Raw genomic sequence first — 27,972 nt, 5'->3', positions numbered from 1 at the left:
CACTCCGTGTTTTCCAGACTGCCTATGTCTCGTCCCACTCACACTCTCTGTCAGAGCGCGGCGTTGACAACCACTGGCCACTGATCAGCCCACTTTGCACGGGTCGCGTCTCCATGCTAGACTGCTGAAAAAGGAGCTCTGTCCCTCACATTTTCTTTTACTTGCAAGTCAAGCATCTGACTGAAAGCAGCAAGCCCGTCCACGGCAACAAAAGCACAAGAAGTCAAAAAAACCTCCAAGTGATTTTCTAGGCTCATCACTGTCTGCACAATGTCTGGAGAAGACGCACCTGCTCAGCAGCAAAACGCCGTGGACCAAAAGCAGGAAACCAAACCTACCGAGGAGCCCAAAACCGAGCCACCCAAGACGGAGTCCCCACCCGCCGCCGCCGCAGAGGCAGCGGCCACCCCGGCGGCGACCACCGAGAAGGTCCCTGAAGAGGAGACCTTCACCTACCGCGCTCTGGTGCTCACCGGCTACGGGGGGTATGATAAAGTCAAGCTGCAGGTGAAGAAAGGCAAGCCGACACTCAAGGCTGGTGAGGTCCTGGTTCGGGTCAAGGCATGCGGACTGAACTTCGCCGACTTGATGGCCAGACAGGGGCTGTACGACCGGCTGCCGTCCCCGCCGGTTACCCCGGGAATGGAGTGCTCCGGGGTGGTGGAGGCTGTAGGGGAGGAAGTAACAGACAGAAAAGTAAGCACAAACTAGCTGTTGCCTTTTCTTTCTTTTACTGTGTCATATAAAAAAACTTGCTGTGCTTGTTTTAATGTTTTGGTGATATGTATTTCATTCAGTTTGGGGCCGAACTGTTACATCTGGGCATGGGCGTGTCAGGCTTTTCTCCCTTCACTGGAAAAAAGTAGCGGTCGGGTTTCCATTTCCACGATTAAATTAATTTAACGTCATCAATCGATTGCAGGGCAATTCATCCAAAATACGGGGATAATATAAATCGGCTTTTTGGTTTAATATTGAGCTAATGTGGTTTCACATCCATTCATTCACTTCTGCGTAGAAAGCAGATGGCACTTGTTGTCTTAACGTGAAAAGCAATAAAGCATGTCAGTGTGCTCATGTTGATTTTTCATCTCTTTTGAAGAAGCCAAAAGTGTGTTAATGAGGCAAGTTGTGCACAATGCGGCCAACAGAGGCGTCGCCCCTCTTGTCTCCCCGGTTTTCGAATTGCGCTACCAGTGCGCACTTAGATTGAGCAACTTCAAGTACAAACTAGTTGCTGAGATTGAGAAGGATTCTCTGTTCACACCAAACATTCATGTTGAAAGTCTAAATCTATATAAACACATGTAATCTGTGGGATGCCTTCCATCCTTGCTGCACCTACGCTATGCTGCGCTTTGATGTGCGCCATGGTGCGGCGTGTTGCGTCAAGTTAGCTGGAGACACCGTGGACAAGACCGGAAATGAGTGTGTTCTGCCTTCAGAATTAAAGCTACTAACGCGTTCATGTGTTTATTAGCCTATCATATTTTGTTAAGAAAAAGAAGGAAGCAATTAGGTGTAAGAAAACGAGCACTTTTGATGGAAAATTATTTAAAAGAGTGGCTAATGGGTATACAAACATGGCTCTACTTGCAAAATGTTAGGCTAATTAATAGGCATTTTATTTTGGAGAATATGGAACGCTGTCACAGTAAATATTATGACTTGACACCGGTGGCGGAGACCGAAGTCACCGACGCCTTTTGTTACCGGGAGCGACGATGGCGCACACACGAATGGAAAGGGCGAGGCGCGACGCAACAGACAGCATGGTGTGAGAAACTGAATCAGTCGCACTATGTTCCAACAGATATCGAATCATATGTCCTGTGCTCAGAGATCTCTTTAACCCAGTGTTTCAACATCAAAAGTTCAAACCAGTGCGCTCTCAGACAATTAAGTAAATTAAACAGAATATTGAAGCCCCTTCCACCTTGATTGTCATCCACAAAGAACGATGCGTTGTGATGGCAGCAGGATTATTGGTGTCTGTCTTAAATTGCACGATGAGCCATATGAATCTATGTCTTGTCTCCTAGCAGCATGGCATCACCACGGTAACGCCTTTTAAAGGTTTTTAAACAAAAAAAAAAAGAACCCAAGCGTTACAAAGCAGCCAATGATGACTCACGCTGCTTGTTGTACTAGTACCAGATTTTCTCACATCGTCCAGTTAATATCTGTGGACAACACCATGTGATGCAAGTGCAGAATCAGTCCATCTGACAGGGAGTGGCACATATGTCTGTAAGGTGTGGATCCCTAGATGGATGGCTAATCTATTGCAGGATAACAGTAATAGGGTTAATTAAATGATTGGTGATGGGTGAACTTACAGCAGCCAGACATCATAGAAAGCGAAGACCCCTGTGTTTCAAGAATACTTCATTGCTCCTTTCCACATTGTCAGGGATGTTGATTTGATTTAAAGGTCACAAAGCACACATAGAAACACACAGCCTATCGATACGCTCCTACATCCCCTTGCGGCCTTTAGCTTATAGAATTAGGAGACAATCTTCCTAATGGATAGAGATCACTGCAATCTTTTGGCAGCTGACTCACATGGAATGTGCTGACCCCTGATGGCACAGAATTTTTGGGACGCTCATCACCCACTGCTGCATTATTTGTCTGCCCTGTATCTCTCCCAGATAGACATATGCACACAAAGACATTCAACAGTGGGAGTGTCTGAGTGTCTTTCTTCCCATATATAATACATAAAGGCAATAAATTTATTGCTTCTTAATTAAATAAAGTAAGATAAACAGTGGTTAAGTAGAGTGCAATCCGTTTTATTTCATATTTCCAAAACATTGATATAGCATATTAGATATGCAATGCTTTAGGTTAATTTCTGAAATGCATGAGAACTGCTTTAAAATACAGAAAACTGTGTACAGTAGTGTTTTTGAGTCTTTTTAATGCTTCTACACTTTCTCCCCCCTTTGGCGAGTGCAAAGACTCGTGGGATTCTAAATTTCTCACTTCAAAGCATGACTTTAAAAGTGTTGTTGTGTTTAAACAGGTGGTTTTGTATTTAGACTCTGTTGCCGGTGTGTGAATGGGTTTTTGGTGTTTGTCTGGCCAAAGAGAGAGTTAAGGTTTATCTAGCTATGGGCCACCCTGACTAAGACACCCATAGCAATTAATGACATCTGGTCAGGATTCATCTTCAGGAAGTTTGTTAAAATGCTGAATAGGACAGTATTCACATACACATGTGGTGCAAGAAGTAGGGGAATTGCAAGAACACTGATGTCCTGTTATAAGAAACTTAAGTAAGGAAATGCAGCAAGGACATGTAATTATTCATTAAAGTAATAAACTGTGAAGTTATAGTTTAGAGCTCTCAGCTCTTTATTGTAGTTTACTAAAATTCTTGAAGTATAGATAAAGGCTATTAAACATTTTTAGATTATGTTCAAAGATTAAGCAATATTTGTTTTGAAACTCAAATCAGTACATGGATCAAACAGTCCCGTACGCTGGTTTTTCCTCTATCTTGACCTCCTTTTATTGATTTTTTTTCTCCTCCATTGTCTATCAGTAACTTTCCCTTCAAAGAACTATAAGTTGACTGAAGTATTACAGGAGTTGAGTCACCTGAAATAACCCTAGCAAGCAAATGTGGGGAAAAGTAAAACACTGAGTAAGATCAGAAAAATCATGAATCACCCTGAAGCTCCCGTGACACTAAACATCAGCGTTTTTTTTTTTTAATGTTTTGTTTTTTGTTTGTTTTTTTTACATCAGACCAGCTTTAAAAATGTTCTCCCTCGATGAGGATCTCGCCCATATGTTCTCAATTATCTCCCTGGCCCACATTGTCAGTCTGGTATTTCCTCCATCAATCCTCCCCTGCCTTTATCTATAGCTTTTTTTCCTTTCATATAAGCTCTTAATTCTGTCTATGACCGCTGGGCTATCGGCGACTTGCTCTGTCGTGCTGCCTTCACTTATTCTGGCCTTGTAACAGTTGCTGGCTTTCTAAAGAACAGCTTTCTCTATTGTCTTCTTGAGCTTGTAACGCGTGCTTTCCTTTCTCTTATGGAAATTTCTAAAGGTGAACAACTAGACTTTCTTAATTCATCTGAGGGGAAAAAAGATGATGGATAAAATATAGAGATGCAGCAAGTGAGTGCAAAAAGCAAAAAACAGCTTGCAGACCATCACGTAGTTTGCTGGATGGGAGCTGGGTGTGGCCTTAACACCATACAAACTCCATGTTGAACCTAACGCCTACTGATGCAGCAGAAATATGTATGCTTTAATTTTATTCACAGGAGTCACAAGAGCTGTGTGGGTGTTATGTTTAGCCTTTATCTTTCGCCTGAACCTGACTTTGTTCAACCTTTCTTTTTTTTTAAACTTGATAATTTTTTTGCCTACATCATCAAAGCTCCAAGCCACAAAGCAGCTGACTAGGAGGCTTGCATACCCCAAAATTGAATCACTATCTGATTAAGTCCATTCATATACAATGTCTTTGTTCAAGGTGCCTGCACTCCTCACCCTAACTACATCTGATGCAGCATGAAGGCAGAGAAAGGAAGTGCAAGAAGAGGCTATGCGTTTGTCACACTGTGAAGATGTTGTAACAGAAGTGTCACAAGGCTGGTTTATTTGGCCTTGAATGTTCCTACGCAGCTTCTGTGTGACTGACAGTAACTCACATGCTTTACATGGGCATGGAAGAATGGCTGCAAATGCATTTGTGAGTCATGTTTGTTTCCTGTAAACGCCTGAACTCCCCCGCGTATCGATTTGTACCACACTGCACCCCCAATTAAATCACAGAGGTTGATGAATTTGAAGATCCCAGCGGTAAGAAAAGACAAGGAGATGGAAATGTGAGAGAGCTGTCAGCAAGCCAAGGGAAGTAGCCCGTGGTAAAAAAGTGATAGTATACTCTGAAATATACCAAATGACTCAGCCTTTAGACAGAAAGATGAGGGTATGAAAAGAGAGAGAGATCTCTCTAATTGGAATGGATAGACAGCGAGGCGCATGGCTCCCTCCAGACCATTAGAGAAGCCCGGGTGGAGAGGGTTTGTTCCCAGGAGGCGAGAGCTTGTCTTATGCTCAGCCATGGGGAAGAATCTGGCAGGGACTGTGATGGGTGGAGAGAAGCCAGGGGAGAAGATGGGCCCCATTGTCCTGTCTCACTGATGAGGAAGAGGTGATACGGGACACTCCTCACAAGGGAAAGAAGAAAAAGGATGGTTAAGACAGAAAGAGACAACGGAGGATGAAGAACTGGTGATGAAAGAGGGGATGTCAAAGAAGTCACAGACAGGATGAGACGCGGGACTGGAGAAGGGGAAGGAAGACATTCTATAGTTATAAGAGGAAAAGGAGTCAGGAAGTGAAAGAGAAAGAAGGGAAGAGAAAAAGTGGGGAGAGTGGAAACGAGGTGGGAGGGTGAGCTATGTCAGGAGCTGTGGTTAGGGGGGAGGAAGAAAACAGGAAAAGATTTATAATGCTACAGTTGTCGTTGTTTCTTGTGTCCCTCGACTAAGTTCTCCTGATTGGTTAGTTAGCCCGCTGGGGGAGGGGTAATATCATGGCTAATTGTGGCTTTTGCGAATTGGAGGATCCTGCTTTGATAAGGATAGTCTGAGAGCGGTAAAAGGACAAGATGGTGATTAGGATATGAAACACACATTGCACCTGGGACCAAAGTTGTTCTAAACCAGTACACTGGCAAAATTATTAAATGCTTCTCACATGTTTTCTCATATTAAGAGCCAAGAGGGCACTTATGATGTAGTGATTGTTTGGTTTTTTCCCCTTCTTGAGTGTTATTTCCTGATCGCATTTAATACTTTAATTCTTTCTCATGTTTTAATACGATGCATGTTGGTTTTTAAAGCTAACAAAATCTTCATGCAAGCAGTTAACAACTTCAAATCTTTTTTTTCTTCTTTTTCTTTAACTGCATCACTGTTTTTCTTCCTTTATAAACTCGGCGCAGCTCTGGTTACTATTCTTATTCTGCTCTAGTTTATCGCTTTCCTTCTTTGCTTCCACACTTTAAAAGTAAAGTGTTTGAGTTTGGTGACCGAGGTGGCCGCATGTTTGTGTGTGTTGCTATAAGATAAAAATAAACCTTAGTCTAATTATTTCTGTTCTGTGGATTGCATCATTCACACTGCACTAAGGACTATGAGACAAAGATAGCAGGAGATGAACAGACCAGCGCCTCCAGCAGTGAAATGGGTTCATCTCAAGAACTCAGTCGGTTAAAGTATTGCAGAATTTAGACCTTATTTAAGAAAATTGTTTAAAAATCTGTTATACATACATTATTGTAATGTGTCACTTTGCAGTTGATACAATATTGACCCAGAGACAGAAAGGAGAGGTTTTTCCCTGGCTTACATCATTGTAAGGTGGTCCACGGGATTCAGATATATTTTAGTGGGAAACAGATATCTTACTGATTTTCCAGTGCTTTAGGACTTTGGTGTCAATCTTTTTTGTCAGGTGGGATGAACTCAAAAATCCCCTCATCGACACTACTCATCAATAATGCGAATGTGTTCAATTAAATGAATTTTAAATGGGATCTTATTTTAATTCTGCATGTTCCAGTCATTTGTAGAGCTGCAAGTTGCACTGGAAAACTTGTAACCATTTCAGTGATTTATCCATTCATTTTAGCCTACATTCCATTCGTCTATACCTTTAGTTTGCTGTTTAAAGTATTGTCCATGATGCTAATTCACTCACTTGTTTTCTCTGCATCCATAATCTCTAATTATTTTTAATGCAGATTCGTTAAGAAAATAAATTGTTCACGTGTTAACTTAATATGTGCATGTAATGTAATCAGACCGTCTATAATAACTATTCATTTACCCCCTAACAAGCTCTGGCCCCCGGGTTACAAGAACTGAATTTACAATTTCTTTCCACCCATGTCTTGCTGTGCTCTTTGTTTCAGGTTGGTGATAAGGTTATGGTGCTGAACCGCTTTGGGCTGTGGCAGGAGGTAGCAGTGGTGCCAGCAAACCACACCTTCCTAATCCCAGAGGGGATGAGTTTTGAGGAGGCAGCAGCCCTGCCTGTCAACTACATCACCGCCTACATGATGCTGTTTGACTTTGGCAACCTGCGACCCAACCAGAGCGTGCTCGTCCATGCGGCTGCAGGTAAAAACTAAGCAGAAACCAGTTTTCAAAAATATAGAGAAATTTTTATGCCCATGTGGAACACACAGACTCCTTGTTTTCTGCTAGGCATAGGTTGAAGATACATTGATAAAAGGGATTGTTACTTCAACCACTGTGCTTGCAGCTTTGAATAATTGCCTGCATTCCAAAAAGGTCATATGTAAATAAATGTAATCCTACAGCTATTTGTCAGTTTCATCTTAGTTTGCACCATCTCTGTGATTGTGAACTGTGTTTATATCAACCTCTTTAATAGAGTTAAAGAGACCATTTTACAGTTCATCAGAAGAACACAAATCAAAGATACAAAGCTGGTATTACAGACTAAAGAAAACACCCTTTGGCACTTTCACTTCTTGACTTTCTCCTTCTCTGCGTGCCCTGTTTATGCATTTTTCTTTATGAATTATAGCCAATAGAAAAGGTCCCAGACTTCATCTGTATGAGATATGGCTCAGTGTTTTACTCTCTCTAGGACTCCACTAATATAAGAGCACCTGCCACCTGGAGTGTAAACGGTCAACGTTCAGAGCGAGTGGGTGGGAGGGAGAGAGATGGGGATTGAGGGAGTAAAAGCACCTGTTTTGGGGTGTGATCCACAAAGCTTGAGAGCATTTAATTGCTCTGTTTACACAATCAGGCCAGCTGGAGAGAACTGAAGAACACTAGCCAAAATAAGACGCTCTCTCATTCTCCCTTCCCCTTTTCTGCTGTCTACCACTGCACATTTCTCACTTTTTGTCTTATTCCCACTTTAATTGTGTAGAGGGAGCAAGAAAGGGGTCCCTCAGCTTTGGGAGCAGTTTGTGGGTGAGGATTGCTAAGAAACCTGACTGCCAGGTGAATGCATCCCTTGACATTAACACTGAAAAAAGAATGAATTTGTAAACTAAACTGCGATATGCCCCGAGCTGAATGACAGCTAACGTGCTCATAGTTGTGGAACTGGTGGTCTACAGAGGAATCCCAAATGTTTGCATTAATCATATCATCTAGTTGATGCAATTCATCCCTGTGAATACAAAAACTGTATGGCCCAAGGGTTCCTGTGCAGAGTGTGTTGTCGATGAGAGGAATGCTGTGTGGTGTGGTGTAAGACACATTTCCCTGCTGGTTTGGTTGATGCGGCATCTCTGGTTTCTCAGGGCAGGCTGCCAATCCTGGCTCGCCAGCTGTCCGGACATCAGGATTGTAAAAGCACATTGCTGAGGCTATGACAAAAATATTTGCTGAACAGTCTTGCCAGTGCTCTGTCATTCCTTGCATGTGTAAATAATCATTGCAAATAGTGTACGTCCTGCTGCACCGCTCTAAAAGCTAGCAGTGTGTATATTAGTAGTGCCTTTTCTGAATAAGGTGTTAGAGCGTGAGAGCTGCGTGCATCCTTCTCTTAACATCATCATCGGCTGCGTGGCTCAAAGTGCGTGTGTGTGTGCGTGTGTGTGTGTGTGTGTGCGTGTCCCACCCTGAGTCTGTCAAAATTGTTCCTGATGTTCTCTGATTAGTGTGATCAAAGGTGTCTGCTGTGACAGGGTCAAAGAGAGATGGGGGTGGGGTAAGACTGAGTGTCTACAGACCTATCTGCGCTGTTCTTTCAAGTCTGTTTTCCAATAACAAGAAGGAGATTAAAGCCAGGGGTGCTTATGTTCCTTACAAAATGTATTCCACCATTCCAGTGCAACTGGTTATTTCAAATTAAGACCTAACAGGCTTGTCTTTCAACCATCAATGGAAACCGGAGTAACCAAGAGAACTCTCACAGACACAGGGAGAACACACAAACACCATGCAAAAAGCCACAAGCCAGCAGGCTTATGGATTCAAACACAGGACCTTCTTGCTGTGAGGTAACCGTGCAAACCACGGCACCGCTGTGCTCTTCCGCTCAGACAGTAATGAAACTGAACAATTTGCTGTATGTAAGTGTGCGGAAGCTGAAATTTCTGGCCCAGAGTAAGAGAGACAAGCTTTTTGAATACGCACTATTTTTATAAATATATAAAAAATAAAAAGTGGTATCAAAAGTATGCTAGTACATATTAGTCTAAAGCCTTTTACTAAATGAAAGTTTAGCTTGCACAAAAAGACTTGTTGCTTTTATGTCATTCATGTTATTGTAAATGAAATTTCTATAATTTCTGACAGAAAAAGAAAGTGATCTGATGATCATGGGAAACTTTCAGTACTTTCTAACATGTTTATAGACAAAACAATTACCACTTTGTTTTTAGATAATAAACAACTTAACTGCTAACACAGGCATTGCTTCTAGCTTTATAGTAAAGTAATCTAAGGCGATGGTTCCCTTTTTTGGCTAACACTGAAGCAATGTTTACCTGTGACCCCTTTTTGCAGTCCATGATTAAGCACATCACATGATTGAGTTCTGAGCACATCACAACTCAAATATCCCTGGTTTCATTTTGACATGGAGGGGGCAGGGGTTATGACTCTTAGTTGGACTTTCCATATTGTTCATACTCACAAGGCACTCTTATTATGTGTAGTAACTTTGAGAAGATTTATCTTTTATAACATCATTTGTTAGTGCTGGTGTTTGTTATCATCTGTTTCCACAGGTAAAATTAATCGATATGCAATTCCAAGGTACATGCATCTTTTATCCTATGAAGTTATGACACAATAGTGAGTTACAGCTAAACCTTTCTCACAGCTCCACCCATTTGACTAGCATAAATAGGCAAAGGGATTTACATTAGACTCATTAGACTGTCTCAAAATTTTGCAATTGCTGGGTGCATGTGGAAGTGCACCCAAACAAACAACACTGATCTTGTGTGTAAGACATGTCTGCATAACACCACATTCTTGCAACATTTGTTTATGTTGAGCAAAGATAATATAGTGAGCTTTAAGATGAGATTAACTGGGCCACATAACCCAGGAGTAGCACAGGCAGTGATTGGTTTTTCAACCTCAGTGACAAAGTACAGTTGTAACTACGATATAAACTGGTTATTTTTTCTTTTTATTGAAGGCCAAGATCGACAGCTTTTTACCACATAGACTCTCTGTTTGAGTAATTTTCTTCATTCCTCACCTTCATGTCTTTCTAGTAAATTCTTTGACTCTGACTGTTTTTCTTTCTTTCTTTTTTTTCTTATAAGAATCTAATCCGCTAATTAATCGCTTTGGAAAATGATTAATTAAATTATATTTAAAGCGTCCCTGAAGGTCCTAAAACCTTTAGTTGAACAATAATTCCTAATAATGAACATCTAATCATATCATTTTTGACAGATTTGGGAGTTTTTCTTATATAAAGGTTACTAACATTGATGTATATCATAGTTTGGATAAGAAGAATAAAATGCAAAAAAAATCTTTAAGTCAGGGGACAAGTAGCAGAGTCCTGGAAGACCAACAGAAGAGGGATCTCCTCTTCTAGAATGGATTTACAATATAGAGAAAATTATGTCATTAAAAAAAAGTTGGTCCCTTTCAAGAAATAATCTGGCTCTTAAATGGTTAACTTGTAATTGTTCCACTTTATTTTAAGACCTGATGAATGAGCTGAAGAAATACTGGTAGGTATACTGGTAGGTTTGTATACTTTCGGATGGAGGAATTTTTTATGCTATTCTAACTCACTATATGTTTATTATAATGACATGAGGGTCATTCTAATTGTTAAACTGTGCATGTGAAATTTCACAGAATCCATCCATTCTCAGCTTCTTATCCTTTTCGGGGTGGCGGGGGAGATGGAGCCTATCCCAGCTATCTTGGACGAGAGGCTGGGCACACCCTGGACAGGTCGCTAGTCTGTCGCAGGGCTAACACACAGATGCAGACAACCATTTAGACTCACATTCACATCTATGGGCAATTTAGAGTTTCCAATTAACTTATCCCCACTAATTGCATGTTTTTGAAAGAAAAAGACATCCAAGTAACCGGAGTAACCAGAGAGAACCCATGTGAACATGGGGAGAACATGCAAACTCCACACAGAAAGACCCTGGCCTGATGGTGGAGCTGAACTCAGGACCTTCTTGCTGTGAGGCAACATTGCTAACCACCGTGCCACCATATTTCAAGATTTAAAGATCGTATGAAACTGAAGTAAAGGTTACCGGTAATGTCAGAAATAATAACATAACCCTTCGCAGCTGGTTGCTTTGAATCAGTGGCTTCTAAAAAAAATTTGCCAGGTCTCACTTCAAAAGCTGGAAAAAAGTTCACACCACACATGTCAAAAAGTTTTATCATTCTGTAGAAATAAAAAGGATTCAACAAGTATTTCAGTGTAATGAAGGCCAGCACTTATTTTTATATATTTTGGCCTCTATTTTCCCTATAAAAATAATTTATTCATTAGTTTTACTCCAAATTTCTCCCAGGTCATTTTCAACCTCATTTTGTGAAAAGTTGCATTAATGGTGGTGATAAATTTTAATACTCTTGCTGATGGAAAGCAGTGACAGATGTTCATGGGAATAACCTGCTGAACTCTGTTGTGAGCGTCTTCAGGGATGGATGCTTTTGTGTCTCCATGTTTTCTGGTAATGTCACATCAGCATGAAGAGCAACATTTCCTCAAATGTATGGTGACCTTAACCCATCAGGATCAGGTGACCAGATAGGAATGCCTGCCTGGTGTTTAGACTCTGTCTGTCAGTCAGGCCTTTATGTGCATGTAAGTAAACTCTGGTGAATAGTCCTCAGCTGCTTCTCTCGTGGGTCCGCTCCTGTCCTTTCTCTCCAAACAATGGCTTTTTGTATTTCCTCCCATCGTGCCTCTCTACTCCACTGCGTTTCACATCTGCATCCTCCGTTGTCCTCCTCCGCCTCCGGCACTCCGTGACCTCTGCTCCCTCTGCTTGACCTCTCCATATCCGTGCTCTAGTCTTCGTCATCGGGGAACGTACGCACGTTTCCCCTTTTGTTTTCCCCAGAGGGCTTGGGTGGGGACGAAGTTTAGCGGCATTAGGATGCATCTCGTGGGTTTTTCACTGTACCCAGCCAACTGCCTTTCCTCTGACCTCTCCCTGAACTGGCCCTAATGTTTATGAACCCTGGCCAGTCGTCGCCCCCCCCCCCCCCCCCCCCCCCCACCACACCCACACTACACATTCCTGCATACATATGGGGCTCCACTGCTTCCAAACATGACGTCTACCTCTGTTTTATTTATGACTGACTGCGGTCCAGCATTAGGTGTCACGCATTGTGTTGGAGATGTAGAATGCATAATAAGAATTAGGTGGCGCTGTAGGGGAGGATTCTGCGTCTGTGCTTCAGCCATGTCCCCCATGAATGCCTGGATTTCCAGCTCAATCTTTCACTGCTTAAAAAAAAAAATACTCTGCACACTAATAGCACTGTAAGGTGCTTTCGTCTCCATCATATGTTATCAATTATCTCGGCTCATAAAGTTTGAGGTTCGTGTTTTGGATTTTATTTTTCTCAGCGACCAATTATGGTGGCTGCTGCAGCTGCATCTTCCTGGAGTGTATAGGATAGCCTTACGCCAGGGTTACACTGAGGATTAGCTGGCAAGAGTTGAAGTGAGAGGCTTCCAGCTGCTGTATGTTGGTGAAATACACTCTTGACTGTGATGGGGGACAGCTTGAAAGCATGCTTTTAATCTCCATTGCGCCGTGTGAATTGTGAAAGCAATAATGAAACAACTGAAAGTTTCTTAGACCATTTTTTACCTTTGAATCCCTCATGCCTCTGCAAACAACTAATGTGAAGGGATGTTATTTTTAACTGCTTTCATACTTGTCCTGCTTTAGAAGCAGCTGTCGGACAGTTCTCTACATAGCACATTGAAAGGACTTGGGGAACTTGGGTATCTGAAATAATTACAACTTTTCCTTTTTTGTGGGGGGGGTTCTATATGCACCTCAGTATTGCAAGTGTACTGTCAGTGATCTCTGAATGCTTAGTGAGTGAAACAGGTGGCTGGATCTCTCGGGTTTGGTAAATGAGAACCATATCCTGGTATAGATCTTCATGACTGCTGTCAAACCTTCAGGCAATGCCTAAGGCATATGTGTAAGCCACCAGTGCGCAGTTGACTGCAGATGGGACTGGCAAAATGTGTGTTGTTGTTTTTTTTGTTTTTTTTTTGTTTTGGGGTTTTTTGGGGGGGATGTTGTATGATTCCAAGAAAGATTCTTATTTCAGTGTAATTTTCTCCTCCCAGGACTCCCTCACAGATTACTGTTCTCATTAATTATTTACCAGCTAACAAAGTCCCTTGCTGTTTAAGCATTAGCTCATGCGTACTTACATCTCTGGCTCTCACAGATTTGTTGCTCCTTGGAGTGATTACAAAAGTCTGTGTCTTTATAAATGATTTCCCTTCCTCTTCTTTCCAGTCTGTGTGCACAGGAGGTCGTACCCTAGTTTAGCAAATGCTAATTCACTCTGACCACTAAGCGGGAATCTGGGCTGCGTGGTTGAACCGTCTCTGCGTTCCCTGGGCCTGGCATTGCCGGCAGGCAGATCAGCTGCACAGATAGGAAAGAGAAACCAGGGCAACCTCCAACCTAACCCACCAATCACGTTGCTTGTTCGCGCTCTCATTGCTGTAGCCGTTGACAAATGACCCCATCTACCCTCATCCCAACCACCACATACAGTCACAGGTGTATGTGAAACCTTTTTCAGGACACCTGTTTGTGTGATCGTATCTGTATCTGTGTGGCAAAACAGAATAAGTGCACACCAGCTTGTGTTTCATTTTGCGACAAGAAAAGAAGGTTATGTCTATACCTTTACATGCATATTATTATTTGGTCTGTGCTGTGACTGTTTTTGTTAGTGCTACGTGAGAATCATTACTCAGGAAATTACAGGGGCCACCATCACATATGTGCAAGGGATGTTTTTTTGTTGTTTTTTTTAAATTCACTCACAGTAACTAAAAGTGGATTTCCTGTATGAAACACAGAATTTCAACATTAGAGAGAGCACATTAAACTGCTCTTCAAGCCCACAGTGCAAGTACACACACTAGAACAGTCATTCCAGAAAACACAGAGTTTGTATAATGTAGTATAATACCTCAAAAGTACACATTAACAACAGCCAGCCACAGCTCCTTTTGTCATTACAGGAGTTGTATCTGAAGTCAATTATAGAGCTGAAAAGAACAGCAAGAATCTCAACAAGTTTATTTGGTTCAACTTGTTGAGATTGTAACCCTGCCATGGTGACTCTGGGTAACAAGAGATTCCTGTATTTCATTCTTTGTTAGCCACTAATGATAGGTTAAGGAGGACATGAGTCCTTCTGTGAAGAAATCCCAGAAAAAGAAACAAGGACCAGGGACTAGTCATCTTCTGGTGTTGACAGTAACCGTACGGCCTCCATCCGTCCCCATACTAACACCTGAAATCACAGACTGACTCATACAATTGAGTAACACCGTGACGTGTAAGATGATCTTCATTTGGGCAAGTAACACAAAACGCTGACAAGGATATGGCTTTAAAGTTGATTGACGCTCGACGTGGATATTTCATTTATTTTTATAAATCTGAAAAATATTTCTCATGTCCCCACCCTCCCCTGCTGGTGAACTCTGGGTGTGGAGCAATAATAGTGGCCTCAGTGTCAGTTTGGATTCCACTGTGTTTTGGGGAAAATTCCTCTTCACTCCTAACTCATATTGTGGAAGCCAAGTGCAATTTGTGCCAGAATGTTAGAATGTACGGATTCAGGGAAAGACAAAAACCCTACTGTTTATCCAGCTTCTCCGGAGAGGGAGAGGGAAGAACACAACAGATAGGTGGATGCTTTTTGACATTTCCTAATCGCCGAGTGTAAACAATTCAATTGAATCTTCAGGAGAAGAAATGTAATTAGCAACAAAAATGTACTTAAGCTGCTTTTTGCTTCCCTGAGCAAATGGATCAGTGTTTGTGGCTGGTTCTAAATTAACATGAATTCACACTCTGCTCCTGCCAAGAAACATTATTTTAGTTAAAAGAAATAGATATAAAGGGAAGACTTATAATTCAGGAACACAAGCAAAAGCACTAGGTTAATAAGAGGTTAATATTTTAATCTTGGCATATTTGTGAAGATTAGCAGATACCAGCAGCCATTAAGAGCTATTCAAAGCTATGGCCCCGCTCCTCTCTCCTTTGTGATCTGTGCATGTATCAATGTGTGTGTCCGTGTGTGTCTGTGTGTGTGTATTTGCGAATCGAGATGGGGTGCAATAAGGGGTTCTGGCACAGCTCAGGAGTCTTGTGATGGAGGATCAGGAGTTTGTTCTCATGGGATTCAGAAACAGGTACCGTTCTCCTCATTGGCCACAATGTTTCTTTGACTGGAAACATTTGTAACCAGCCAATATGAACTAATTTTGTCTTCTCTCGTTATCAAAATATGGGTGTACAATATCATTAAAACAGACACTTATTGCTACGTTTTCCCCTCACTATGTATTACTGCAACAGAAGGGGAAAAAGCCATTGACTAAAAACAGCTCTTAAACCTCCCACATGACAGGCGATGCATATTCAACAATTTCTCACTTTGTCTGCCTTCCCCTCTACCTCACGCAAACTGTTGCGTGTGCACTAGTGCAAAAACTCAAGTCAAGCAGGCATGTTTGCGCTGTGTTCGAATGTGTGGAAACATGCATGCAGCTTTGTGATGAACTGTTTGTTATCACATATTAATTATAACGTAAGATATGATACTAATGACAAACTTGCCCAAAGCAAGAGCAGTTATTGAAACAAAATGGCTCCCTCTGCTCAGTCATTGTCGGCAATTTGGCCGAGGTTTCCTTGGCAACGCAAACTTGGTTTCTCACTGAGGACAAGGAGAGACGGTGCTGTTATAACGCAGCCGTGACGGCACTCACATCCAACAGCAACAGCCTCGATTTTGTTTTCTCGTCAGTTGTACCCTCGGTGTCAGCAGGCGTGATTATAGTAACGAAGAGCGGCTGATTCATCTCTCCTGGACTCGGGCTCTTACATCAACAAAACAACACAGAATACATTTCTTTCTTTACACTGAAATGAAGGTTTGTGAAGGAAGCAAATTAAAATGATTTGGATTTGTCTTTACAAGTTTTTTGACCCTTTTTTGAACCCTGTGAAAGATTCAAATCTAACAGAAAATGAGATCAGAATCATTGCTGTGAACCATGAAGTGTTTGTTTTAAGTCTTTTGAACTGACTAAAGGAATTATTGTGATTTTAAATATGCCGTTCGCTGTAACTACTTTTCTTTTTTTTTTTTTTTTTTTTTTTTTTTTTAAAAGACGCTCCTTGAATGATTTTGGTGACTGTGTATCAAAAAACAGTTTATTGTTCACTTTCATTTTTACTTCATGTCCAGCAGCAAGAGCTTTGATTCTCATACCCTTCAATAACGTTGGTGTCAGTAGGCTTGATAACACCAATGCAGAGTGATTGATTCACCTCTCCTGGTCGAAGGCTGTCAAATTAAAATCACAAAATAAAAAGAATTTCTTGTCGTCACATTGAAAATAAGGCTTTTGAAGCAGTTGAATTTTAAAAAATTCGGCTTTTATTTCCTGGTTCTTTCTCCTCTATAACACATTTTAGTTACAAAACTTTCATTTATTTTTAACACAGGAGTAAAAGCAAACCATTTTATTTTTCATGCTGGTAAGAGAATGGGGCCTAATCCTATCATTAAATCTTGGTTCAGTTTATTTTTTGCTGTTTTTATGCAATAGTGCATCCGCAGAGAGGAACTGCTGAGACGTTGCTCTGAAAAGACTGGTTCACTGGCTCAGAATAATCTTTACGTTTATATGAAGGGACCAGAGGTGCATCAGTGTCATCTGATGCACAACATTCGCTCTGTGCATCACAAAAGAAACGAAAATTCCAACGTTATCGAAAGCACTGAAAACAACACATCCCACGGCATGTTCAAAACACTTTGCTACTGTGTGCATTTTATCACTGTATGTAAAGATAACTTATTGACAACAATCAATTCCACAAGTCTAATCTTTTGCACAAGGGCAATCAAATGTGTGCTTCTCATGCATGTCTCTGTCTTCCTGTCTTTAAGATGATCTTGCTCTTGATCTTCCATAGTCTACTAAATATTTAAGTGTAGATGTCTATGTAAGCATGCAAATTATTCATCTACTCCAAACCTTTCTAGCAGACAGGCAGCCCAACTATGCAATTAAAAATTTGTTATTTAAATATGTTTTGCTTTACTCTCTGATTCAGATAAGATGCACTCTTTACTTGGTCAGGCATGAATGACCTTTATGGATGCCTTTCAGTTCAAGTCCTCAAGTCAGGCCCTATTTCAAACAAGCCACTGCTTATCAGTAACCTATTACTTCTTGCGCTGGCTGCCTTTGCAAACACTGGCAGAGGCTTTTGCCACAACTATGTACACACTTTGGAATACAGCACACAAAAAACACAGATATCCAAAACATCCAATCTGTCTTTAAAGTCTTGGACAGTGGAGCCCTTTTTGTTTTCAGCTGACATGATCATAAGGAACTATTTCATTTGTAATCCAACTGTCATTTTCCAAATGGTGGGGGAAAAAAGACTTGAGCTACTTTTTTTTTTTTTTTTTTTTTTTTGACTTTGGAATTTTTGACAGGTTGTTTCAAATAAGAGAACCAGAAATTCGATGTCATTTGAGCTACAATGGCTACTTTCTCCAGACCTGGATGTGTGTGGGTGTCTATTCACCCCAGGCCAGCTGGGTTAATGTGATTGTGTTTAATGCGCTCCTTACATACCCCTGAGCAAAACACATTCACACTGATATTGACTTGCTTGTTTGGGAGAATTAATAATTAAAATCACATTTACCTGCCATAAGTATGTGTAGAATGGAAATTCCTAGATGCTTGTGTTGAGGTATGTTTTGTTCAGGGTGTTGCCTTGAAAGATTAAGTTGGTTATAAATCCATGCCAAATAGAGTTTGCACTAGAATTCATTACAAATCGTGTTTTTTTTTTTTGCAGTTCATGATTTCACACATCAAATTAACTCGTCTTCCTTCAGGTGGTGTGGGGATTGCAGCTACTCAGCTGTGCAAGACAGTGAAGGATGTGACTGTGTTTGGCACTGCTTCAGCCAGTAAACATGAGACCATCACCCAGGGTGGAGTTACGCATGCCATTGACTATCGCACCAAGGACTATGTGGAGGAAGTCCGCAAGATCAGTCCAAAAGGTAAGAAAATTAGCCATATGCACTGTTAAAGCTGCCTAAATTCATATTGAGACTGTTTCATATTTGAAACTGAAACAATCTGAAATTCAGATTGATATTTTCCCCTGGCAAGAACCAGTACTGTGTGGCTGCAAACACTGAGATGATACATTTTCAACCACATTGTCTTTCTCGACAGAGCTGGCTGCAATGTGCACTAGACGGATAGCATGTAGGGAGTCATTTTCCCTACCCAGCAAACTCATTTCACTAAACAGTGACTGTTTGGATTCTCACTGCCACCAACAACGTATCCACACAGTTTTATGTAGATGGACTCGCCAAGATGAGCACAAAAGAATTCAGCTTTTCAGTAAAATGAAACAATGTTCAGTTCCTGTTTCTCCTTCCAACTACTGCTGTGATCCTAGCAGGATGGAGACTGTTATTATGCTGGTGGCTCATTTCATAGTCCCCTCTTCAGGCCGTCTCTGTTCTTTGTAACATAGAGTTAGACAGACAGGCATTACAGAGACAGATAGCGAGAACTGACACTTTGGACACAATGTATCTAATTAGAAGCCTGGATCAATGTGCAGTCCTGCTCTCTACCTTTCCCTCTGTGTCTTTGGCTGCCTGTCAATTTATGTGTGCTGTGGTCAAGGCGGAGTCCTGCTGTGAGCCTCCCACAATCAATAAAAGCAGGGTTTAATAGAGCAAGGAGGGGTAGCCCAATTTGAGGAGTCCCCTCTGGCGGAAAGGAGCATCATTAGGCCTGAGCTTATATAGTTCACCATTAATAAGCCACAAAGAAACCTTCATAGTTAGATTGCCATCCTTTACCATCTGTTCAGAGGGTAGGTTATTATTCTATCCTCCAAGGAATGGACAGCAACAGAAAGTCATTTTATCCCTCTGGTCTGATCAGTGACAAGAATGAAAGAACATCAAACAAGCAGGCCCTTACTCGACTCTTCTTCTTACGTCTCTTGGAATATATGGGCTCGTCTCTGTGCAAACATGGTGCGACTTGGCCACACTTGCTACTCCCAGTGAACTCTGCCATGCAGAGGTGGCTGCTGAGGAGACTTGGCAGGCTGTTCTCTCTGAATTCACACCAGTGATGACTGTCCCTTTCTTCTCTATTCTGCTCCAGGGATGGACATAATACTGGACCCTCTTGGAGGATCAGATACCCATAAGGCCTACAACCTGCTGAAGCCTATGGGCAAACTTATTACCTATGGTAAGTAGAAAAACAAGGCCAATGCTTAAGAGTCAGTTGGTAATTTTCACGAGACAGCCATCCACAACATTGCTTTGGAAGAACAGGCCAATAATTTGGGCTGTAATTTTTTAACTATACTATTAAGTAGCCACTTTTTTTTTTTCTTTTTTTTTCTAAAACTTAAGGTCTAAACCAAAATGTTGGCCATTATAATTGTTGGTGACCTTATTATAGCGTCATGTAACATTAGTAGGAATGCTAAGGCTTCAATTTACTGCTTCATTTTTTTTAACTGCAACTCTACAGCTTGAAATAAAGCACATCAACAAAAGACAATATACCCAATATAAGACCGATGATGTCAAACCTTTAATTTGTAGCAGACTAGTAGAGTGGTGGGCAGAATAGAGGCCCATGTCATCGGCATGCTGCATGTCATTCGTGGGAAGCCCTTTACACTAGCTGTGTTGAGATGCCAAACTCGAACCAGTATACATGCAGTGGGTGGGGTCGGCATCCATGGAGAACAGGGTGCTCCCTTTGCATGTTGCTCAGAAACCTACTACCCAGCATGGTGCCCTCCACCCTCGCCCATTCATCCATGTCACCCCCACAAAACCCTCCAGCTCCACCCCACCATCCTCTCCCTCAGCTTCTTTTCCAGCTTATCAGAAGTATGCATAGCCGAACAATGAGTGTTTTATGCGCAAGAAACCTGGAATGTGTCTGAATGTAGCAGACTGGGTCCCTCTTTCTGTCAGAGCATGCTTTGTGTCCCCTGTTTCCCTTGAGAAAAGCTCACACAGTGAGGCCATAGGCTACATGAACGCAGGATGAGGGGGAATAGGGATGTGTTGACAGTGACAGCTGAAGTGCTAAAGAGGTTTTTTTTTTAGGGTGGAAGGTGTAGGTGAGAGTTTGAGGACTGAGAGGAGACAGAAGGGAAACAACAAACTCGATATAACAAGGTGCAGCACTTGACGCTTGACAGAGATATTCAATTTACAGTGACGTAAAACAGCCAAAACGGCAAATCTCCACACTAAATGACCAGTTAAAAAGAAACATTTGTGATCTTTTTGTGTACATTACTTGACAAAAAATTACCTGTCGTCCAATTTTCTGCTCATTTTTTAATACATTAATAGAGTGGGTCTTTCACCACTAAGATGAAAATAGGTTATCAGGAAATGAAAATAGGTTATCAGGTGGGTAAAGCTGTTGCAGATGAAAAAAACTGAGAAAGTTGGTGGGGGACTGGGAAATTTCATAATTGAATCTCATGGCAAAATTTTGTCCTGGAGAAAATACTGTATTATTACTACCACAAAGAAGATTTAGACTATTTTGGCAGGCGTGCATGCATGTTTCTGTCTGTGGAAAAATAAGTATTAATCCTCACCACTGAGGATGAGAAGTTGAGATCAAAACTGAGGTGTAGTTTGAAAATGGGTGTGGTCTAACAAAAGAGTGCAGAATAAAGGGTTCCAGTTCCTTCCCCATCTATTTACAACTCCCCATATTATATATCTTAATATCTATAGACATATAAATTTGCCAGCCTCAATAACAGTTCAATGGTAGGAGCCAACACAAAGAGTTTTGAGTAGTCTGTGTTTCATGAATTTAAGGTAGTCACAAAACCTTTGACTGCAGGTGTGTAGCTGGCCTGCTCTAAGTTAGTTTCTAGTTGAAAGTCTTTCTTAAGCTTTTTATTCCAGTGATAAGCGATTTAAGCTCTTACTTTTTCTGCCAGGAGCGGCTAACATGCTGGCAGGACAAAAGAAGAACCTGCTTGCTGTGGCAAAGAACTGGTACCACCAGTTCTCCATCCACACACTCAGCTTGATTCAGGGAAACAAGTCGGTGTGTGGCTTCCACCTTGGCTACCTAGATGGGGAGACAGAGCTCATCACCGAGGCAATGAATACCATTCTGGATTTCTACAAGGACGGCAAAATCAAACCCCGCATTGACTCTACTTGGCATCTTGAGCAGGTTTGTGTCTCTGTGCTTGCCTATTTATGCCAGTAATTACTATTAGTCTCATGTGGATTATGTCTTGGTGGATTACGTTCTTTATTCTCACATAAAATAAATTTATAAGTAGAGGCTATGATCGGTTAAATACTATGAGATTATATCATTGTTATTTTTTTTGTTTTTTGAAATTTTGCTTAAAGTGGTCAGTGTAGTTGAGTAGATTAGGTCACTGCAGGGACTATTACAGTGTAGCCTTAGAATTTTTGACATTACATTAATTTAGTATAAATGTAATGGCTTGTATTTATTTAGTTCATTTGTTAATCTAAATTCTATTTTAGATGAATTTCTGCTAATCTTTACAATTTAGCAGAAATTCATCAAATTTTTTTCAAAACTTATATTAATAATAGAAAATCTTCTGTATTTTACAAGATATATGCAGTAGTTTTCCTTTTTAGCTGAATTTGCCACTAAACAGTTTCCATTTCATGTCCTTTATATCTTTTTTTTTTTTTTGTAAGACCAGATGATTTATCACAACACGGGTGCATTTACACCTCTAATATATATGCTTATTGACTCACATTTACAACCCCCCCCCCCCCTTTCTTAAAATGGATGTGAATGCCAGGTGGGCCTGTGTCTGTTTATGCATTTGGTGGTAGGATCTGCAGAAGCTGGGTGTGGCCGTGATTCAATAGGCCTCCCATTCAACAGCCAAAGTTTGTGCAGAAGAAGCGCTCTGTCTCAGTCAGACAGACAGACTCAGATTGTTGCTGACAAAATTAACGCTGCTAACAGATATGAATAGAGATGGTGTGAAAAACACAGATAGACGGAGAGAGAGAGAGTCAGAGGCTGATATCTTCTGTTGTCAAAGTCAGAGCTGGTCAGTATTTTGGCTGTGTGACTGGGACCGGAGAGAAACACCCGCTGCCTTTCTCCGCCATCTGACGCTCTTTCTCTGCCTCTCCATCTGTCTGCTCTTTCTATCAGATTCTTTTTCTCTGTCTTTAGGTTATTGACTCCCTCTCTGTCTCTCTCTGTCTCGCTGTATTCTCTCCTTCTCCCTCCTCACAGTGTATCTTTTTTGCTCTTTCTCTCTTGTTGCTATGGTGACATCCTTTAGTCAGCGTGTGCCTCTGTCTTAGGGAGGGGCCCTGATGTATGAGAAAGAGACTTGGAAGGAGAGTGGAAATACACAGAAGAGAAGGTATAATCTCTGTCTGGCTTGGAGCAAGTTTTTGGACAAAGTCTGCAAACATGGGTTAGATTTACATGAAGCCTAATGATTCTGAAAGGTTTAAAAGCTCCATACAAAGAAATATGAAACGGCTGAAACTGACTGAAATTTAAAATGGTTGCATAGGGTGGGACCTTTTCATAAACTGATCAGAATTTAAAAAGAAATTATAGCACATAAATGATTCCTTTTTTTTTTCTAAACAAAGGTTGTAAACACTTTTTACGATTTTGTAAAAATGGTGGTTTGAGCTGAATTGGCCCTACGTGGAGTTTGATTTTAAAGAAGATAATAATGGAAACTGCTTCAGATCAGAGAGCTGCTCCAACACCCATCAAAGGGATAAGAACTTTCACAAGAACTTAATGCTAGGAGAAACCAGTTGGATCATTACTCGTACTTGGCATGAAGCAGGTTATGGTCTGCTTTGAATGCCTTCTCGCTTCTGGTAATACGCCTGTAGGAAACTTGACAACCACTCATTTGCTGTACATTCACTCTACTTTTGGCTATGTCATCTTACAATGGCACAGTGAAATATCACAGGACCAGGGAGCTGACAGGTCAAATTCCGATTAATGTCCAATCCAACTCTCCAATGTTCTTTCCTGGGTAATGCCTGTAAAAATTCAGGGCTGCAGTTTGAGTGAAAATGACTCTGTTTATTACTCTTATGCATGTTACACTGTCCCAGTTTAGTGTTTGTGCATCCATGCATGTAAAACTCAGACCATATTAAATCACATTCCATGTAAACAGCTGACCTGAAATCTTCAGTCAGAAGATGTAACCGTAGCCAGTCACACTTCTGCTAGTAGAAGTAAAAGCTGTGGGTTAATAGGGTTATGTTTTAGTGTACTTTTCAAACGCAGGCACCAAGGCAGAAGATGCATTGCAGAGTATATAATTAAGTTAATTAATTTACAGATGGAGGGAGAAGACCATTAAAGTTAAGGTTTGGGGCAAAGAAATCGATACAGCTTAGTATCCTGATATTTTATGTGGCAATTACGTGGCGATACAGGGAATCCATTTATTTTATTAGATAAATAAAAATACTCTGGGAAAACGATGAACAAGAGGGCTCACCTCATGCGCCACCATCCCGTGATCATGCAACCCGAGCAAATTTACATTTAATCGGCTCAGCAAACTAATGGCTCAGTCATACAAGTTAAAATTGTCCAGAGCTTGGAGGTGTTACGGCCAGTGATCGTGATTACACAGGTCACTTGATAGGAGGCAACCTTTCTGCAAACAGTTGCTGTCAGACTTGGACTGACTGCAATCACTCTGTGGTTGTCAAAGGTTTCATATATTTGCTTAAATAATTTATAAATGCGAACGCACAACTTGAGAGAACTCGACTCAAATGGCTGCCAGGTTGTAACCAGGTTAAACTCATATAGAACAGGTTGCTGAGTTCAAATGTCAATTTATTTCTGGAGAAGAAAAATTAGGGGATTTTTATGATAATTTATCACTGTTAATAACAACAACTTGACCACATGGCAACATTTATGACAGGTTTTAGTGACACTGTTGGTTTGCTTCAGTCTCATTTTGCAGCAAAAAATAAATAACTGAACTGAAAAAACTTTTATCTTATTGGATAAAAATTTCCAAACAGGAGGAGAAAAGAAGGGGAGTCGCCGACAGAAATGGGGAGGGAAAAGTCACAAAGACTAAGTAAAACAGGTCTAAAAGTACATAAAGTAGAGCAGGATGGCAATCAACAGGCGAGGGGAAAAAGGCAAATCAGACCATAAAAATATTGGAAAAAATAATAAAGGCACGAAATAAAATGGACACATACACAACAGAAACTTACAAATAAGAGGAGTTAACTGAAAAAAAGAGACATGGAAAAACTAATGACACAGCAGACCATGACAGATAGTTGATCGATTTTTATGACCTCGGTTGAAATGCCACATCTTGACCCCATTCATCACATCCCATCCCCCCCACTGTCACTCTTTGTTTTTCCTCCAGTAATCAATGAACATGCTAGGACCATGTTTTTTGTAAATTAGACTGTTCCTTCCTTTCCTGTAGTTCCTCAGGATTCATTATCTACATCTGCACCGATTTCCAAGAAGATAATGGTCATGTAAGTAGCCACAAATAGCACACCCTTATCAAGATGCCTGGGAGTGAGAGAGGTTGGCAGATCTTAGAGAGTGAAGCCTAGAAGTCGGTGGAGTCGTTAAAAGGAGGCAGTCTGTGACTTTCATTCACATCGAAGATGATTCTTATAATTCCTGGACTCACCCCTCCCTTTCTTTCATTGCCTGTTCTTCATTTGTGGGATACCAGTTGCTCCCTCCGCCTCCTCCTCTCCCTTTCCCATGTGTCTAAGTCGTCAGGGCCACGTTTCAGCCAGGCTTTACGTTGCTAGGAGATGGCCCTGTTGCCGTGGCATTGGTCGTTAGGTGGTCTGCCTGCCTCGCGCAAATAGCGAGATTTGAGGAAGGAGGGAGGGAGATGTGATGGAGACGGGAACAGACAGTGGACAGAGCCCAGTGGTCAAGAGGAGGGTGGGGCCAGTCTGGCTGGGATTCTCCACTCATCATTATGATGAAGGAGCAGTAGGACCAACATCACCCATCCATCAATATGGAAAGGGGAGCCTGAGGGTTGTAATCTCATCTGTCCCCAACGTGAAATATTTAGTTTTTGGAAAGAAAATCTCATAAATATCAGATTTGCCACTTCATACTTCTTCTTTTTTCTAATCATTTTAACCCAATAAGCACCTCAATAGGACGGTGTAACATTTTTCCAGGCCAACCTTTCAATAAGAATGACATGCCAAATTCTACAGTACCACATATTTTGGTCACTATAATCCTGTTCATTCTAGCCAGCAAAGAAATCTCTTCTTAAAAGAAATTTTACTTGAAGTGATGGAGCATAAAATCCTCAATCCTTGGTCTTAGGAAAGAAAATCAGTTCTTAAGTTTAGGCTTAACGCTTCAGCAATCTGAATTACACAATACTTTGAAAGTTTTACTGCAAAATGTATTTTTAGTGGAAAGTTTCCTTGCACAATATTTCCAAGCTGAGCTGTAGTAGAACCATCAGCTATTATGAAGCTGATGAATGTTTATAAATGTAGATTACATTTTAAAAAGCAATACCTAAGTTGTCATCAGTTGAAAGCCAGTGGCTTCAAGTTTGCATTTCAGCAAAGTATTCCCTCTTTTGCTTTAAACACAAACTACTTACTTCCATGTAATCAACACTCCGTCTTCTTGAGGAAATCTGTTACTTCCTTCCTAATGCGTAGTGATTAAAACATCTTAATATTGTGGGGGGATGTCTGTTATTTGATAGAATGGGTGAATTTGATAAAATGAAGCAAAAAGTGATTTTGATTTTAGTTGGCCCATCATTAAAACATTCACTATTTTTATATTTAAGACACACTAATATTAAATAATGCATGTTTGAAGTGTTCATTATTCCCTCCATTTGCTCCGTTATCCTGTTACCACTTCTTATTTGCTGTGTACTGCTGCAACAATCTAATTTCCCCTCAAAGATTATTAAAGTCTCATCTAAACAAATATAATTTCTCATATACTGCATATTAAAGTCATATTTGAAGAGCAAGCTTGCAATATTTGTTTCCAGGCTGTGGTGTCAAGAAGGGAAATTGGAGGCAGATAATGTAAAGAAACACATATTGCTGTGGAAATGTTTTTGGAGGGATGATACTAGCTTCTTCTGTCTCAAAGAGAACTGTTTAAAAGCTTCCCTTTGCTCCTTTTCGCTATTTGCTCTTTCATCTCGCCTTAAATAATCAGCTTCTCCCTCTCTCCTCCAGGTGGGTGATGCCATGAGAAAGATGCAGGAAAGGAACAACATTGGCAAAGTGATCCTCACTACAGAGCCGATGCCCGAGGAAGAGAAGAAGGAGGAGACCAAGAAGGAGGATAAGAAAGAGGATAAGAAGAAAGAGGATAAGAAGAAGGATGACAAGAAGAAGGACGATGCCAAGAAGGATGACAAGAAGGATGACAAGAAGGATGACAAGAAGGATGACAAGAAGAAGGAGGAGCCCAAGAAGGAGGAGAAGAAGGAAGAGGAGAAGAAGGAAGAACCCAAGAAGGAGGAGAAGTGAGAGGGTTGAATGGATGGATAGTCAAGCAGACCAGCAGGGAGTTTGTGTCTTGGGATCTCGGGTGTGGTGTGGGATTGTGGGGATGGATTTGGCAATTTAGATGGATGGGGTGGGGTTGGGGGGGAAGTAAGAATGGGAATGGGTTAGAAGGATGGATTAGAAAATGATCACAGCATTGTCAGTCTTTCACATCCCCTCTCCATCACCTTTTGGGTCCACAATGACAGCGATTACTCAGACCTGGCTCCACCCACCTCCCCCTCCCTTCCTTTTCTTGCATTTATGTCTTAAAGATTCTGATCACATCGAAGCTCTGAACCTATCTTCCTCTCTGACATTGAGTGGAAACGGCCAAAAACAAAACAAAAAAAAAAAAAACATAACGATAATGGCAGAGACAGAAGGACCATGGAGGATTGTGGGTACGGTCCAGGCCTGGGGCAAATTACTGTTTCCCTGACAACAATGATCCCCACTCTCACACCGGCCCCACCCTCGACCCCGTGCCCCTCTGCACCTCAACTCCCACTGTGCTAAATTGTTCTGCTCTGACTTCCACCTGCCACCTCTGCTTCCCCATCCCCTCACTGTGCTGAGTCCCCACCCTGCCCCCACTCCACACACACACCTCCCACACCACCGCCCCTGCCCACCCACCTTCAGGCCGGACCCACAGACAGGCACAAAGACGGGCAGTAAAATGAGAGAACCACACCCACCCACACGTTGCTCTCAGTGTCCAACGCTTAGTTATGTCACCAAGGATGAGTCAGAGATGCCTGTGATTGGCTGGTGCACCTCCTCTGGAGATATTTGCATCATGGCTTTTATCATGATGTTTTATGGCTCAGACAATAGTGTTAATACTGCAAGACCTAACCCTGGTTGTCATTTATGTGGACTTAGCTTGAAGCTTGTATCGGTGTTCATATAAAGCAAGGCGAAACCTCTTAACAGTGCGTTCGTTCCCACCAAATTAAGTGAAGCTAATATAGAATCTGCAGTTTTGCACTAGCCTGAATATGAATTTGCCTCATAA

At 41.3% G+C, this 27,972-nt stretch overlaps 1 protein-coding gene across 1 annotated transcript; it reads left to right on the top strand.

Moving 5' to 3' along the window:
• Positions 1-15: 15 nt before the first annotated feature.
• vat1 (vesicle amine transport 1) lies at positions 16-27,311 on the top strand. The gene is made up of 6 exons (XM_026164325.1): positions 16-696; positions 6,956-7,163; positions 18,198-18,368; positions 19,504-19,593; positions 21,332-21,573; positions 26,637-27,311. The coding sequence occupies exons 1-6, from the start codon at positions 271-273 to the stop codon at positions 26,931-26,933; spliced, it is 1,434 nt and encodes a 477-aa protein (XP_026020110.1). The 5' UTR covers positions 16-270; the 3' UTR covers positions 26,934-27,311.
• The last annotated feature ends 661 nt before the right edge of the window (positions 27,312-27,972 follow it).

This window comes from Astatotilapia calliptera, chromosome 4 (assembly GCF_900246225.1).
Source record: "Astatotilapia calliptera chromosome 4, fAstCal1.2, whole genome shotgun sequence".
Lineage (NCBI taxonomy): Eukaryota > Metazoa > Chordata > Actinopteri > Cichliformes > Cichlidae > Astatotilapia > Astatotilapia calliptera.
Note: the sequence above shows the minus strand (reverse complement) of the source record. Positions and strands in the feature narration are given on the sequence as shown.

What these genes read in the sequence shown, in the direction of transcription:
- vat1 (XM_026164325.1), top strand. Translation starts at nt 271, where the DNA reads ATGTCTGGAGAAGACGCACCTGCTCAGCAGCAAAACGCCGTGGACCAA. An exon ending in GGGCAAACTTATTACCTATG is followed by an intron (nt 19,594 to 21,331) that starts GTAAGTAGAAAA and finishes TTTTTCTGCCAG; the next exon opens with GAGCGGCTAACATGCTGGCA. An exon ending in CTACTTGGCATCTTGAGCAG is followed by an intron (nt 21,574 to 26,636) that starts GTTTGTGTCTCT and finishes TCTCTCCTCCAG; the next exon opens with GTGGGTGATGCCATGAGAAA.